General features: G+C 42.4%; 1 protein-coding gene across 2 annotated transcripts in view; it reads right to left on the bottom strand.

Annotated features, from left to right (window-relative positions):
• Positions 1-335: 335 nt before the first annotated feature.
• Dpf3 (double PHD fingers 3) overlaps positions 336-15,611 on the bottom strand; it is a 245,605-nt gene continuing 230,329 nt past the window's right edge. Inside the window, exons 10-12 of one of the 2 annotated variants that reach the window (XM_070030916.1) lie at positions 9,057-9,169; positions 3,069-3,150; positions 336-2,014 (exon numbers count right to left, since the gene is read on the bottom strand). In XM_070030916.1, the coding sequence (XP_069887017.1) occupies positions 1,944-2,014; positions 3,069-3,150; positions 9,057-9,169 (266 nt within the window). In that variant the 3' untranslated portion in view covers positions 336-1,943. The remainder of the gene's footprint in view (positions 2,015-3,068; positions 3,151-9,056; positions 9,170-15,611) is intronic. The other variant, XM_070030917.1, reaches the window with a different exon arrangement.

Raw genomic sequence — 15,611 nt, 5'->3', positions numbered from 1 at the left:
TAGTTTAAGATAAATCTCTCAGAACTAATACTGAGCCTTTGAGGACCCCCTGCTTTGATTCCAAAGGAATCAGGAGAAGAAACGGGAACCCTCTGCTGTAAGGGTGGCCCTCCCCAACTTTCTCTTGACCTTCAGAATCCAGATGAGCTCAGCAACTGCAGGAGGCAGCGGCTTAGAAGGAAGATGAAAACCCCCTCTGGATCTGGGCCCTTTAAATGAGATCATTATGTATGTCTACAACTCACTCTGAGGCCACAGGGCCCGCAATGGAGTGACCCCCATTCTCTTGCCATAGGTCACTCTCTGCAAGGGAATGGAGACCCACACCGCTTGAATCCCCGCCAGACTGCCCTGGCTCCACTAGCCAAGAGCAATTAGCTAGGGAAGAAGGCTCCTATGGAGTCCCACAGCAAACAAGGCAGCCAGGCAGCAGTGGCCCAACTAGCCAGATTCTCCAGTCTCCAGGGGCTTCTTCAAGAGCCGAAGGACTAAAAATAAACTGGGCCTTTGTTGCAAGCAGCTGGACCACAGAGGGAAGACAGAGCATGCGCCAGAGTCCTGCTCACTGAGACCTGCCCTTTGGGCAAATGATTTTTCCAGAAATGTGTCAGTTATTGTGATGTTACTGCAATTCAAAGACAGTCCAATCCACTCCAGCCTGAGGGCTGTCTTCCAACATGCAGAGTTCTTGGAATCTAGGCCTCCCACCTCTTTCTTCTAGAAACATTACTAAAAAAAAAAAAAAAAAAAAATTTCCCACTCATTCAGAGGAATTCTGGAGGGGAGCCCATAAATGGGAGGTTCTGAATCATTGCCACCTGATCACAGATAATCATATCATCCTAACCATCTGTTTAAGTAACCATCAGCTCTCCTCCATCCTAAAATTTCCAGGTAGGTCTGCGTAGACAATGATAAATATACACCACAAGGAAGGAAGACAATTACTTAGGAAAAGGAATTTGTAGTATCATATCAACACTGAGGGCTTCTCATAGCTTCAGTCTCCGGAGCCAACACCTGGATACTTGGTTGGGCAGTGTCCTCTCACCTTCCTGGTGCTCCATCAAACCAGGGAAAGCCCTGGGTGTATAGACACCCAGCTTGGTTGGGTGGCAGGGTCTTGAGCACTTTCTTCTACCCTAAGCTGTGGCCTGTTTCATCTCAAGGACACCTCAGCTTTGAAGGTCAAGAAACTAGCCTGGTCCCTTGCAACATCTCTTCTATTGGGTAACAAATACTGCCTGGTTATGATGAGGCCTTAGCATGACTCCCAATGTTTCCTTCCATCTCTCAGTCCCTCTTGATCTTTCATGAAGAAGCAGCATAGTGGATTGAGATCACCATAGTATAGATGTTCATTGCTGAGGTTCTAGAAAGCAACTCTTCCTCTTCACAGAGACCAAGGAACAAGAAAAGGTTCCAACTTCAAGATCCAAGTCTAGAAGTCTCTAATGAGAGTTGTAGTAAACAACTTCTCCATAGTATTTTGTTCTTCTGGTGAGAGTTTAAGACGAAAAGCCTAAGCTAGGGGTAGGAGAGGAGGGGAGTGAGGAGGCTGTGTGAAGGTTCCTTGGAACACAATACATTTAAAAAAACACCAAACTACATAGAAGTGATCACAAAATGGCTTCCCTTAAAGTGGGAATCCGTGTGAGGGTCGCAGTGCGAGGGAAAAGGTGAGAGGGGTTTCACAGGGCCAGGGCTTGGGTTGTTCTTCAAAAGTGCAAGATCTTTCCAGTAGAAACAAGGACGTGCTGGCTGAGGTACCTATGTGGGACAAGAGCTACCTTGCCCACTCGGGTCACCTGTCCATGGCCTTTGCGACCATTCATTTCCTTATAGCTGCTCTGAGCGGATGCGTGGAGAAGGGCTCCATCTGGTTTGAACTGGCCTGTGGTTTAGCATCTCCGGCAGCAAGTCACACTCGGTGACCTGGGATTCTAGGCCTGGCAGCCAAAGGCTGAGGCTTTCTCTTTGAGCAGTTCCCAACATAAGTGGCAGCTCCAGCTTCCTGGAAGAGACAAGATGGTATTAGTGGCCGCCTTGTTCTGAACTCTTAATTCCTAGCTCAAGGGCCCTAACATCTTGTAAACTCTGTGTGTGTGTGTGTGTGTGTGTGTGTGTGTGTGTGTGTGTGTGTGTGTGTGTGTGTGTGTGTGTGTGTGTGTGTATGCACACGTGCCAGTTCTGGGGTTTGAACTTAAGGCCTGCATGATGTCTTAAGACTGGTGCTCTACCACTTGAGCCACAGCTCCATTTCTGGCTTTTTGGTGGTTAATTGTAGCTAAGAGTCTCCAGACTTTCCTGCCTGGGCTGGCTTCAAACTACAGTCCTCAGATTTCAGTCTCCTGAGTAATTAGGATGATAGGTGCAAGCCACTAGCCCCTGATAATTCTTTTCTTTTGACTGTCATATTTCAAAGACCAAATCTCACTCCTGAAGACATGCTAGATACTAAAGCAAAAAGTAAATGCTCAGAGATAATCTATTGAACTGCTTTTTTGTATGTATTTGTTTATTTTGTCAGTTGTGGGGCATGAACTCAGGGCTTAGGCACTGTCCCTGAGCTCTTTTGCTCAAGGCTAGTGCTCTACCACTTTGAGCTACAGCTCTAGTACCAATATTTCAGTGGTTAATTGTAGATAAGGTCCTCACAGGGAATTTTCTGCCCAGGCTGGCTTCAAACTGTAATCCTTAAGTCTCAGCCTGAGTAGCTAAGATTACAGGCATGAGCCACTGGCACCCAGCTGAACTCTTTTTTAATGATACTGGCTCCTCCCTTCGTTAACATCACCTGGCCTGGATTAGCTCCCCAGAGAGCTCACCACCATCTCAGCCCCATGTCTGGGAAACATCACCCTGTCCCTCACACTGAAATTTCAGCTGGTTGAACTGTGCCTCAGTTTCCTCATATGTAGTACGGTGGTTGTTGTACCTATCTCCTAGGGTTGTGCTGATTAAATGATACAGGACATGAGAAGCTCTTAGCACAAGGTCCACACCCCAGTGAGCAGTCAGTAAGAGACAGAAGGAGCAGCTGTTATTGTTGCCCTCATTGCCATTACCTTCTGGGGGCTCAGCCACTGGGGGATTTAGACAGTACATGTGGTAGCCACGATCACAGTCATCGCAGAAGAGTAGCTGGTCCTGGCAGAATACAGAGCAGGTGCAGATGGGATGAGAGAGATTCCATGATTTGGAGTCAATATCTGGTCACAGATCATCTCCCCCACCCCCAGCATCCCTCTCTAGACCCCATTTGGAGTCTTCACTGTCCCCTACACATGGCTTACATTTGCCCACATCTGGAATTTCCCTCTTTGCTTCCCAAATCCTAGCTCCCTCTTAGGGTTCTGCTCAACTCGTATCTCTGCCAAGAAACCAATCTTGACAAATGCCTCACATCCCAGCTCATGGGGATTCTTTGCTCTTCTGAGCTTCCCATAGCCAAGAAGGGCTTCCAAAAGGAAGAAAATGAATGTTATATATTTTTCTTCTCCTCCAAGATCACTGCCTGGTATATGCAAAGTATTTTAGATATTAGAACATTTTTAACTGAGTTCCCCTGGACACTCTTCTTCTCATTTCACCTGCGAAATAGTGATAGTAGAGTTGATGGTAATATCCATGGTACCTGGGAAACTCTTCAGGGTTTTATGATATGAGTATAGAGAAGAGCGAGCAGGTCTTTATTTGACCTCAAAAACCTCTACTCAAGCTGGGGGCTGGAGCTCAGGGGAGAGCAGGGAAGAGGCTGGTACTAGAAGCTGGGAGACTAGTTGGAGGCTGCCAGAGAAGCTCAGGTGAGACATGACAGTGGTCTGAAATAAGGTTGTGTCAGTGAGAGATAAACAGGTCTTGTTCGCACTTAAGAGCCATTTATTAGATTTTGGATGTGGGAGGGCTTCTGGCTAGTCAGCAAGCCAAATAACACAGCCAGCCACTGCATACTGAGACCGGAACAAGAGAGTATACCCATGACCCAGGGATGGCTTTAAACATGTCTCACACATTCAGATTGCCTGGTAGGGATGACTTGGAGGTAGTTGGAGAGGAGAAGATGAGGTTTGGGCATAAAATGATTTGGAAGTCATTGGTGATTAGATGGCAAATGAAGAGCCTAAGCGCAAGAAGTCTGGAGTGCATGTGAGCAGAGGAAGTGTATTCATGAACACATGGGCAACTTCATGTATTTCTTTGAGGAAAAAGCAAATGCATAGCTTTGATTGAATTCTCTGAAAGCCCAAGGACCCAAAAGAAGTTACTGAAAAGACCAAGAGCTGATACTGTAGAGGAGACAGGCTGAGAAAAATAAAAAGAGAGAGACTAAGATGCCATCATCAGCGAAATAGGATGAAAATCTAGCACATAGTGCTTTATTACTAACAAGTTGCATCCTTTTATGTTAGAGCAGAAGTAAACTATTTGATTTTATGATTTAGAGATTACATCAAGAGAAACAAGTTAAAATGAAAACAAGCAAAGACTTTACCAGAAACCACACTAGTAACATCCTAGAGATATTAACAACCTCTGCTGTAGTGCTGGCATGAGACTACAAGGAGGTAGAGCCCTGGGTTGGCATTTTGCAAAGGAAAACCAGGCCTTGGAGGGTTTAGATGTATTTTCCCCATGGACTGATCATTGTCTACTGTTTTACCTTAACTGGTTTCCAGAATACCTACCTGTTGAAAGCACCAAGAACCTCAGTTCATGCTAACTCCTATGAAAAACACAGTGGAAGGAGCCCTAGCTCCTTTGTAGCCAAGAAACAGGATCCACCAATGGCTACAGTTCCAGTAGAATGAGAGTTTCAGTCTGGGCTATGCATGGGAAATTCCTGAGCATGTGTAAGACCTTAATAACCAAGCAACCTTCCAACTCCAGACTCTCCACCACCCAAAGCTATGTCAAGCCAACAACCAAACTTCACTAAGGCTATTTATAAAGCCAAACACCACACTCAGTTCAAATGTCTGATGATCAAGACTAGTTGAATCATCACAAACCATGGAACTACTGATAAGAATGAAGAACATTTTAAAAGCCAGACATGATGGCTCATGCCTTAATCCTAGCTACTCAGGAGGCTGAGATCTGAGGATCAAGGTTCAAAGCCAGCCCATGCAGGAAAGGAAAGGCTGTGAAACTCATCTCCAATAAACCACTCAGAAGACTGGAAGTGGTGCTGTGGCTCAAGTGGTACACACCTTGAGCTAAAGAGCTGAGGGACAGTGCCCAGGGCCAGAGTTCAAGCCCCACAACTGGCAAAAAAAAAAAAAAGAAGAACATTTTTACCAATTGTTCTGGAATAATCTCTAGGATATTCAGTGGCCAGGGTGGGGGAGGGGTAGGCAGAAAAATAGCAGAGTGGATAAAATGTGCATATTTCTTACCATTTTCATACAGATGCATATGCATAACACAAATGCTCACCTTTGGACAAAGGGAAGCCACACATTTAAGCAAAATGGGGAAATAGTTTGGGATAAGTGAGGATAAAAGCTAGATTTCTTCAAAAAATATTCATCTGTGTGTATGTGCGAGACTATAAACACACCCAAACAGATATTTTAGACAGATTTTGATCTAACTCATGCTTTCTTTCTTAATCATTAAACAAAATTATCTATGTTATATGTGGCAAATACTTCCTCCCAGTTTGTCTTATGACTTCACGATGTCTTTAAATATGCAAATTCATAGAAAGTCAAATTCTTCAACATTTATTACTGTTTCTGCTATTTGAGTCATAGTTAGAAACCCTCTACCTATCTTTAGATGAAAGAGGGTTTTGTCCATATTTTCTTCAGATATGGTTTGACTCATTACATCTAGATCTACAGTATCTCTGGTGATTGTTCTGATATCTAATGTGACCTATGGGTCTAATTTTGTCTTTTCCTAAATGGCTCCCCCATTTTCCCCATGCCGTTCATTAAAAACTCTACTTTAGCCATGCTAATTTTAGATGCAACGTTTATTTTATACTATATTTCTATTTGTGGGTTTCTACCCTTTTCCAGCAGGTCTATTTTTCTATTCATGTATCAGTACAATGGTTTTGTTTGTTTGATTGTTTTTGTTGAATGTGGGGCTTGAACTCTGGGCCTGAGTGCTGTCCTTGAGCTCTTTTTGCTCAAGGCTAGCACTCTACCACTCTGAGCCACAGTGCCACTTCCGGTTTTTGAGTGATTAACTAGAGATAAGAGTCTCATGGGGACTTTTCTGCCCAAGCTGGCTTTGAACTGTGATCCTCAGATCTCAGCCTCCTGAGTAGCTCGGATTATAGGCACAAGCCACAGCACCTGGCAAGTACCATGGTTATAACAGTCAAGGCTTCTTTCTAGCTTTCAATGTCCATCATGCCTGTGTCCATCATGATGTGGTTAACAGTGGGGTTGGTGGGGAGAGGACTATTTTTCATGTTTCTTTTCCATCCAAACTGAAAGATCAGCTTGTCTAACTCCATACAAAAGTATGTTGATATTATGGTTAGGCCTGAAATGAATTTGCAAATTAACTTAGGCAGAACTAACATCTCCATAATGTTGAGTCATTCTGTCCAAGATCATCTTTCCATTTGTGTATGTGTGTATGTATGTGTGTGTGATTTATAACATTATAACACTTTTGAGTGTTATAAGTGGAATTATGTTCTCTAGCTTGTTATTCCTTGTGTATATGAGGGCTATTCATTATGAATGTTAATTTATATTGCCATCTTTTATAGGTGGGCTAGATTTATCATTGGTCCTCCAATAATTTTCAAATATACTGTATCAGAATAGATTTGGTTATACTGTATTGTTTGAGTGTCCCTTGTTTGAAATGAAGTGTTAGATTTTAGACTTTTCAGATTCAAGGCTTTTATAGATTTTTTTTCATCTATAATGAGATACCTTAGAGATGGGACCCAAGTATGAAGACAAAATCAGTTACATTTCATATGCATCCTATATATATATAGCCTGACGATATATGATAATTTTCAACAATTTTATACACAAAACATTTTATGGTATAGAATTTTTCTAACTGGCAAAATGCTGGTGCTTTGATAGTTTCAGCTTTTAGAGCATTTTACACTTTGGATTAGAAATGTTCAACCTATTTTATCTCCTCATGCTTCTAATGGATGGCTTCTGTCTAATGTGTTAGCTAGTATCTTTAGAATAATAATCATAGTAACATAGTGTGCACCCTGAGTTGGTTTCTACTCATATTTTCCTCACCAAACAAAATGCTGGCTTCTCTTCTAATGCATAAACATTTTCTCAGGTCAAGGAGACACTCCATAATTCCTTATTTTAAAAGTGTTTTTGTCATGAATAGGTATTTTAGCCACCATGCTATCTTGAAAACGATTGAATGGGAAAGAAGCAAGCAGTTCTGCTTTTTCTAAATGATCTATGCCAAAGTGTCACCAAACACAAGCTTTAGCAAGTTCTACCCTATAGAATTATTCCAGCTAATAAGAAAATAACCAAATGAGAATGTTACTAGTGAACTAATCTAATTTGAAGTTTATTAACAGATGCACTCTCACAAAAAGAAAAAGACCAGGCATTATAGATCTCCTAGTACAAACACACTATCATCTATGCAGTGGTCTTACCAGAAAAGAGAGAGACCGACAGAGAGAGATGGTGAGAGGAAAGGGAAACCAAGGGATAATCCAGATCATGCTTCTGGCTCTAACTGCCAACTTACAAGAAATACAGCAGATGGAGAGATAGCAAAGAACCCCACAAGGTTGCAGTCAGTAAAATAGAGTCCTGGGAACTCTACTGAGCAAATGATATGAGTCTTCTAACAAAAGATTTAAGGAGGGGGAGAGAGCAAGGTAGAGGGAAAGTCTGTATGCACTTAAATAAATATACATTATAGATATGTATATATATATATTTTTTTTATATGTTCAGTCTCAAGTGGAAATTGTATAAGTCCTCACCACTGAATATTGAGGAAAGTTTTTTTTTTGTTTTTTTTTTGTTTTGTTTTGTTTTTTTGGTTGGTCGTGGGGCTTGAACTCTGGGCCTGGGCACTGTCCCTCAGCTCTTCAGCTCAAGGCCAGCGCCCTATCACTTGAGCTACAGCGCCACTTCCTGAGGAAAGTTTTCAATTAGCAATAACTGAACTCAGTTAAACATCATCAGCTATGATGCTTGCCATTTTCCAAGGCTGAAAGATCATATCAATCTATCTATCTATCTACCTACCTCTCTATATCTCTCTCTATATATGTGTGTGTGTTTGTGTGTATGTGTATATCTATATATTAAAGCAACCTCAAAAACATAATTTCATGTGCCTTATTAGGATTCCAGTGCAAGTAAAAACATGGCATAAGATAATTGGGGGAATATAAATATTTATTAGACATTAATTTTTTTTCTTTTCTTTTTTGGTACTGGGGATCAAATCCAGGATGTTGTACTTTGCTAAGCAAGCACTTTGCCACTGAGCTACATCCCAGCCCTAGACATTAATTATATTAATTTTTTGTTAGATTACTGTGTTGATTGAAGAATGAGTCCTTGCCTTTTTGATCTGTATAAAATATGTACAGAGAAAATCATATCATGACCAGGATAAGAGGAAGGTGGCTGCATTTATAAAACAAAATCGGGCATGTATTGACCGCTGTTGAAGCTGGTAATAGAATACCCTGACTTCCTTATTCTCTCTACTTGTATAAATGAGGTCGCCTAGTGTGAATGTGGTGGTCATGGCCATAAAGGGTGGTCACCACTGTCAGTCACTGAGCCTGGAGGACTATTGGCCAGGTGCTTCCAGTATCAAGGTGAAAGGGTAAAGGCCACAGAGCAAAGACCACCTCCACTGGGCGTTCTCCATGTCTCTGCTCATAGCACAAACAGCGCTCATGGTTCCTGTAGCACATGAGTCCCGAGGGTGGTAGAGACCAAGGAAAAGGCTGAGTGACATTTTCCTAGGAACCCAGTACCCAGGGTCCTGCTTTCCTTTCTACCCCGCAAAGGACTCCAGCAACTTGGGTCCCTCCCTCCCACCAGGAACACCTCCAAACTCACATCATTCTCTGAGGTCCCGCAGAGGATGCAGGATTTGCACTCTATACACTGCCACTTGTAGGTCTTGACCGCCTCCGTCATGTTGAGGGTAAACTGCAGGCAGGTTGGGTGACCTGGGGGAAACCAGAAGCAGCAGGGTGAAGACCAGAGTTACTGACCTGTGGCCTCCTAATACCACTAATCCAAATCCCAGCGCTGCCCAGCAGGGAAGGAGGTGGGCAGAGCACGGGTTGGGAAATAACCTGAGGGCCTGGATGGGGCCCTTGCTCTCCTCATCCCCAACCTCCAGTTGGGTCAGATGGAGGCCAGAAGAAAGAAATGAGTGTTAACTCTCTTACTAGGGATAAATGCCATCTAACTACCCCTACTCTAAGAACACTGCCTCTGCCATACAGAGAAGCAATCATTACGAGCAGAAAATGGAGAACTGAACATACCACACATGGCAGCACTGTAGGAGAGGCTAGCTCTACCTCCCAAGCCCCTTCACATTCTCACATGACCACCCTCACACACACTGGGAGCTGGCACTTCCATTTAAATTGCCTTGGAGCACAGAGGAAGAGATCAAAAGGATTGTATAAGGTTTCCCAGCACCATGGGGTTAATACATGCCATTGCACTGTTATCTAGAGTGTTCATGCCTATAAGCCAACCAAATAGCAAAAGTCTAAGTCCTAAATAGTCACAGGAACATTGAAGGAGATAGCTTGTTGAGGAAAGCTCAGGAATAGAATGTCACAGCAACTAGGCAGGTCTCTCCTACTGACCTAGCCACTGGTTCTAACTCTTTTCTCCATCCTAAGTATCACGTTAGCCAAACAAAAACCCTACCAGGGGAGGGTCATTATGCTGTGACCTTAAAGTACACAGCCTCAAAGGTATATTCCCAAGGCCTGGCCTGCCAAACTGGACTCTGTTTTCAGCCCTTGCTAACCCTGAAGAGAGATACAAGTAAGCAGACAGTTATGAGCAATGAAAGGTGCAGAAGTTGGCCTTCTACTTGGCAGGAAAGAAAAACTTGGACAATGTCCTTTTGTCTTCCAGTCCTGTGAACTAGACAGGAAATCTACCCAGAGCATCCAAGGTAAAGCCTCTTATTGAATCTGCCACAAAAGAATCCACAACTATGTCAGGGGTTCACCCTACTTTGGAGCTCCCAACTCTGCCAACCGCACTGTACAATGTATGATGTTGCTACTTTCCATGTTGCGGGGGGGGGGGGGGGGAGGGAAGGGGAGCTTTGTGCTTTAAAGGACACTATAGGTGGGACACCAATTAGGGCAAGTTCAGCCTGTCTAGTGCCTTCCACAGACAGGCTGCCACATGGTCCCACATCCCTTGGCAGAACCACATCCCCCCAGGAAGCCCCCATGTTCTCTCTTTCCAATCTGCACAGAGCCAATTACATCATGCCCATTTGGCAAAGCAAGGCAGTATGGGAAAACAGTAGCCAAAAGATGAGTATTCAAGTAGAAGGCAGCCAGCTGTGTTACTGCCACGGGTCCTCAAGTTTGTCATTGCTCCGTAAAGACCCTGAGTGAGGAAGCATTGACAAGGCAGAGTGAAAATCACTCTACTAAAAGCAACAGTATCCAGCAGTGCGGTTGTAAATACTTGAGTGCCATCTCTGTGTTCAGGGTCTCTGGGGCTCGGCTGAGCTCTAGACACTTTTTCTGAGATTGCTTTGAATAGGTGAATGGTGAGTGTTGGGTTTCCTATCAGAAGTCTCTGAAAACAAAAAGTCTCTGAGCTTTTTTATGTTGTGCATCTTGAGAAGCTAGCCCATTTCCCAAAACTTCCTTGCCTGGAGGAAGAGAAGTAAACTCAGAGCCTCCAGCCTTCTGGTGGTCAGTCTCACCTCTAGCTCAGAACTCAAGACATCAACCCAAGGAGGACAGGTAGAGAGGGAGATACAGAGGATTGCAACTTCTCAGCCAGGAAGGGGAAGATGCAAAAAGTGAAATCACTCAAGTAGCCATCTACAGGAGCAAAAACTATGCCCAGAATTGAATCTCCCTAATATACCAGGTTGGCTGGCTGCTGTTACTCTCCAAAAACCTGGGGGTGAGGGGGGTAGGGATTGCTTCTCACATAAAACTTCTAGAATAGACTTCTTCTCTACTATGAAGATGACTTAGTAGGGCTAGGATGTAGCTCAGTGGCAAAGTGCTTGCCTAGCAAGTGCTACGTCCTGGGTTCGATCCCCAGTACCAAAAAAGAAAACACCAAGATGAAAAAGGAACAAGATAATGACAACTACATAGTAATGCACAGCGGTAAATCAAAGGAAACGTTTCTAAGGAAATTGGTAACAGCTCATTTCTAACTTTCCCTGGTGATCACCTTACTTTTGCCTCCAACAAGTTCCTAGAGTCTATGTAAATAATTGAAATGACAGATCCAGTCTTTCTAATATAAGAATGGAAGAAAAAGAGATACATTGCTGCTGTAAAGCAATTCACATGTTCACTCAGCACTTGAGTGTTCCTATCTTCATCTCTTCCACAAAGATAGATAACCATCATCCTCTAATGTACTTGCTTGGAAATCTAGCGTTGTCATATCTCAGTTGTCTTAAAGTAAGAGTTGCCTATATTGCTATTTAAGTTGTCCATTGTATTGAAAGAAAATTGAGTAGAAAATTTATCTCAGCTCCCCCTGCCACAGTGACTCAACAGGACATTTATGATTTCAATTACCAAAATGAATTTAGAAAGTGATGCATGATTCATCCCAGCCAAACCATTAAAAATGAAACCTTTCCAGAAAGTTCAAATCTGTTCTACCAGGAGGCTCAGTAAATCTCCTGCCTACTTGTTCAGTTGATGGAGTTGGGCACCAGGTGTAAAGAGGCATTCCTCATCCAGCCCTAATCCCTTCCAAAACTGGCCTCCATCCTCCGTAGAGGCTGGAATGGGAACATTGCCTATGGCCACTGTGGCCAGAAGATCTAACTTGGGGACTGGACTTTCAGACAGTAAGGATTTCGCTTCAGGGGGTTATTCTCACCAATAGGAAGAAAAGGGAAACTTCTCCAACAGGGAAAAATGGCCAGAGGTTGGGAGTACCTGGTATTTATAAAAGTCCACAGGGCTCAATTAAAAAGAAAAGATGGATTCTAGGAAGCAGTGACTGCTAGCTTGCTGCTCAGAGGCTGCATCCCATGTCTTTACAGAACATGTGCTGGAATGAATAGAACATTCAACGTACAGCAAGTGACTTCATAGTTGAGTGAAAAATACATGCATAAGTATCCAGACAGGACCAGGGCTGGTTTCGTACTCACACTTGTCTATATGCTCATACACAGCTGCTGACATACATACTCCTAACCCTTTAGGGAAGAAAAGAGCTACATCTACCTTGTTAGTTAAGCACACTTTAATTATAAAGCGACATGAGGCACTAACCAGTCAATTTCATTTTGTAGGTATTTGGTGCAGTGAAATAAACACAGTTCATTTTCAATAAACCCTGGGCAAAAAAAAAAACAAATAAACCAACTGCTAGGCTGTTTCTCTTACATTAGGATCCTTATTAAAAGCGGTTTTTATTTCATTATTGCCAATATTTAATTTAGTCTAGGCAAAGTTACATCACTGATTGAATTAGAGGTCTATGGGAAAAAAATATCTTGCTTGGTATGTGCTGAGTACATAAATAAAATAGATACAAATAACTGAAGAACTAGTATGGTCTATTATTTATTCATTGTGAAACTATAAACATCTAATTATATTTTATTACCTTATTTGTCAATGCTTATCTCTTAAAAGCTAATTTCTCAGGAAAGAATATCCTAATATTCTTTCTCAGGCCAGAGAGTATAAATCTCAAATAATATTCTTTGGTTTGATGCTTGATTTAGAGAAATTATATTTTATGGAATCACAACTGGGTGCTGGAGACTCACACCCATAATCTTAGCTACCTAGGAGGATGAGATCTGAGAACCATGGTTCGAAGACAGTCCATGCAGGAAATTCCATGATACTATTATTTGGTGGTTACACCAAAAAAGTGGAAGTGGGGCTGTGACTCAAGTTGTAGAGCACTAGCCTTGAACAAAAAGAGTTCAAGGCTTGTGGCATGCCCAGAGTTGCGCAGAACCAGCACACACACACACACACACACACACACACACACACACACACACACACACACACACACTACACAGAACCAATTCTCACCTGAAATGGCACCAAAAACAAGCCTCTATGTGCATATCCATCAGAAAATAATTTGGCTCCTTTCTAACAATTCTATAGATTCATACAGACATTAAATTTCTCATATCACATACTGTGTATGTATACACACACACATACCTATCTTTAGCTAAAGAGTTTATGCAAAGTACAGTGAAATCTGAATCATCATGCTAAAGATTGCTTTAAGAGAAAACATTGGGATGACAATTCAATCAGCCTTAGATTCCCTCTTTCTCTCTCTCCCATCCTCCCTCCCTCCCCTCATCTATCCCTTTTCTTCTCCCTCCCTTCTCTCCTTCATTCTCCTGTACATTGGCAGCCAGCTATCAGGTGGAGGGAAGGAGGCTTTAAGTTATTACAATTCATCTGTCAAGGGGTGAACCAATCCTGAGCAATCAGCAATCCAACAACTTCATACATATATTATGACAAGTATGCTAACTGACACTGCTTCTTATGTATCATTTCTCAAGCTCTGCCTTGTTAAAAAAAAAAATTGGGGAGGGGGAATGGCCCTGGAATTCAAATTCAGAACCTAGGCACCGTCCGTGAGCTTTTGTGCTCAAGGCTAGTAATCTACCACTTGAGCCACAGCTTCACATCTAGTTTTTGGTGGTTAATTGGAGATGAGTCAGGAATTTTCCTGCCCTGGCTGGCTTCAAACCTTGAACCTCAGATCTCAGTCTCCTGAGTAGCTAGGACTGCAGGAATGAGCCACTAGTACCTGGCTGGATAGACAACTTCTTCATGGTCTGCAGACACAGTCCTGTCTGCCTTAAATGTTACCTCTAATGTTAGGACACATGCAACTGATGATCACAGTGGCACTCCAGAGACACTTAAATGGACCCTCTTTTTTCTAAAGCACAGAACAAAACAAAAACAAAAACCCTTTATGTGCTTGAGAAGATAAAGAAGAGAAAGTAAGTAGAAATGACAAAGACCAAACAAAAACATACCAAAAATAAATGCTGATTGGAGCCATGTGGCATTTTGTAAATGGCTGCCTTTTACTTGGACAGAACATTTCACTGCTCAGAAAGTTCAACTCATTCTAGAAATCTGTTTATCCTCCCCGCTCAAGCTGTCAGGGTCTTCAGTACCCTTGTATCACATGACCTGCAAACCACAGGGACTGTTTCACCAATTGTTATTATAAATACCACATAAAACATACTCTTGCAGAAGTATTAGGGACCTTCTGGGAAACTAAACAGAGAAGGCCTTTGTGGTGCCATTCTCAAGTGACCTGACAAATTCCCTATTTTAAGTGTAGTTCAAAGAAGAATGAATCTATCAGAATGAATTTACCCCATCTATAAACCAACTGGTACTACGGTGGTCATCTTAAAATGAAATGATGAGATGGGGAGGCCTTGATGTTGATTCCTATGACTAACTAGATTGGCCTAAGTTGGGACCAAGGCACAGCACTTGAAGGATGTCCAGAGTCTTAGTAATGACTCTCCACATCCTTAATTAGCCACTGCATATAAGGATCAATGGTATACGCACACACACATATATATGTTCATTTGTTCATTCCTTTGACAGTATTTGTTGACTAAATACATATCCAAGAATCTCTCCTAGGTACAGTAGGAAAATCAAAACCCTGCCACAACTTGTGGTATATTGTGGCAGCTGAATTCTTTGGACAGTTTACTGGTTATTTGATAACTAAAGAATTAGAATCTGCTATCTACAAATCTGTGGATCTCGCTATGCCACCCATAGATAATGTTTGTTGAGTTACTAGTGATCCCCAATTGGCTATCTGATTGGATAGGATTAAAAAAACCCTTCTAGACATTGCCAATAAAATTTGACGTGAAAAAGTAAGAAGAAATTAAAATAACCAGTAATTATTCCTAGAATTCATGTCAACTTCATTATTTTAGCCAGCCCAGGTCTAATGCAATAACACCAAATATGGCTCTGGGAGAAAACAACAGACATCTAGACATCTAAAGCATTTCTCATCAACCATACCACTCATGCCCATGCAAGAAGTTGAACAGATGATGGTAGATCTACAGCCAGAGACTTGGAGTTAAGCTTCCCTCTCAAGGGAATATCAGACCTGAGTTAAGCTGGATGTTTGACAGCAAGAAGATATTGCCAGGCAGGGAATGGAGAAGGGAGTCAGCAACTGGGGCAATTTAGCTGATTCTTCTTTTAAATCTTAGCTAGGATGGCAGGTTGTTGGTGAGCAGGTAAAGTGTCCCTCCACAATAGCATGCATAGACCTTCTGAATCATTTTCAAGAGCCTGCCATCAATCTTAGATGGAAATTCTTGACACTGGTTATGCATCTCAGGCTTTTCTTGATATCAGGAAC

This window comes from Dipodomys merriami, unplaced genomic scaffold, assembly GCF_024711535.1.
Source record: "Dipodomys merriami isolate MVZ:Mamm:240054 unplaced genomic scaffold, mDipMer1.0.p SCAF_1, whole genome shotgun sequence".
In the NCBI taxonomy this organism is placed as follows: domain Eukaryota; kingdom Metazoa; phylum Chordata; class Mammalia; order Rodentia; family Heteromyidae; genus Dipodomys; species Dipodomys merriami.
This window is presented reverse-complemented; position numbering and strand designations above follow the sequence as displayed.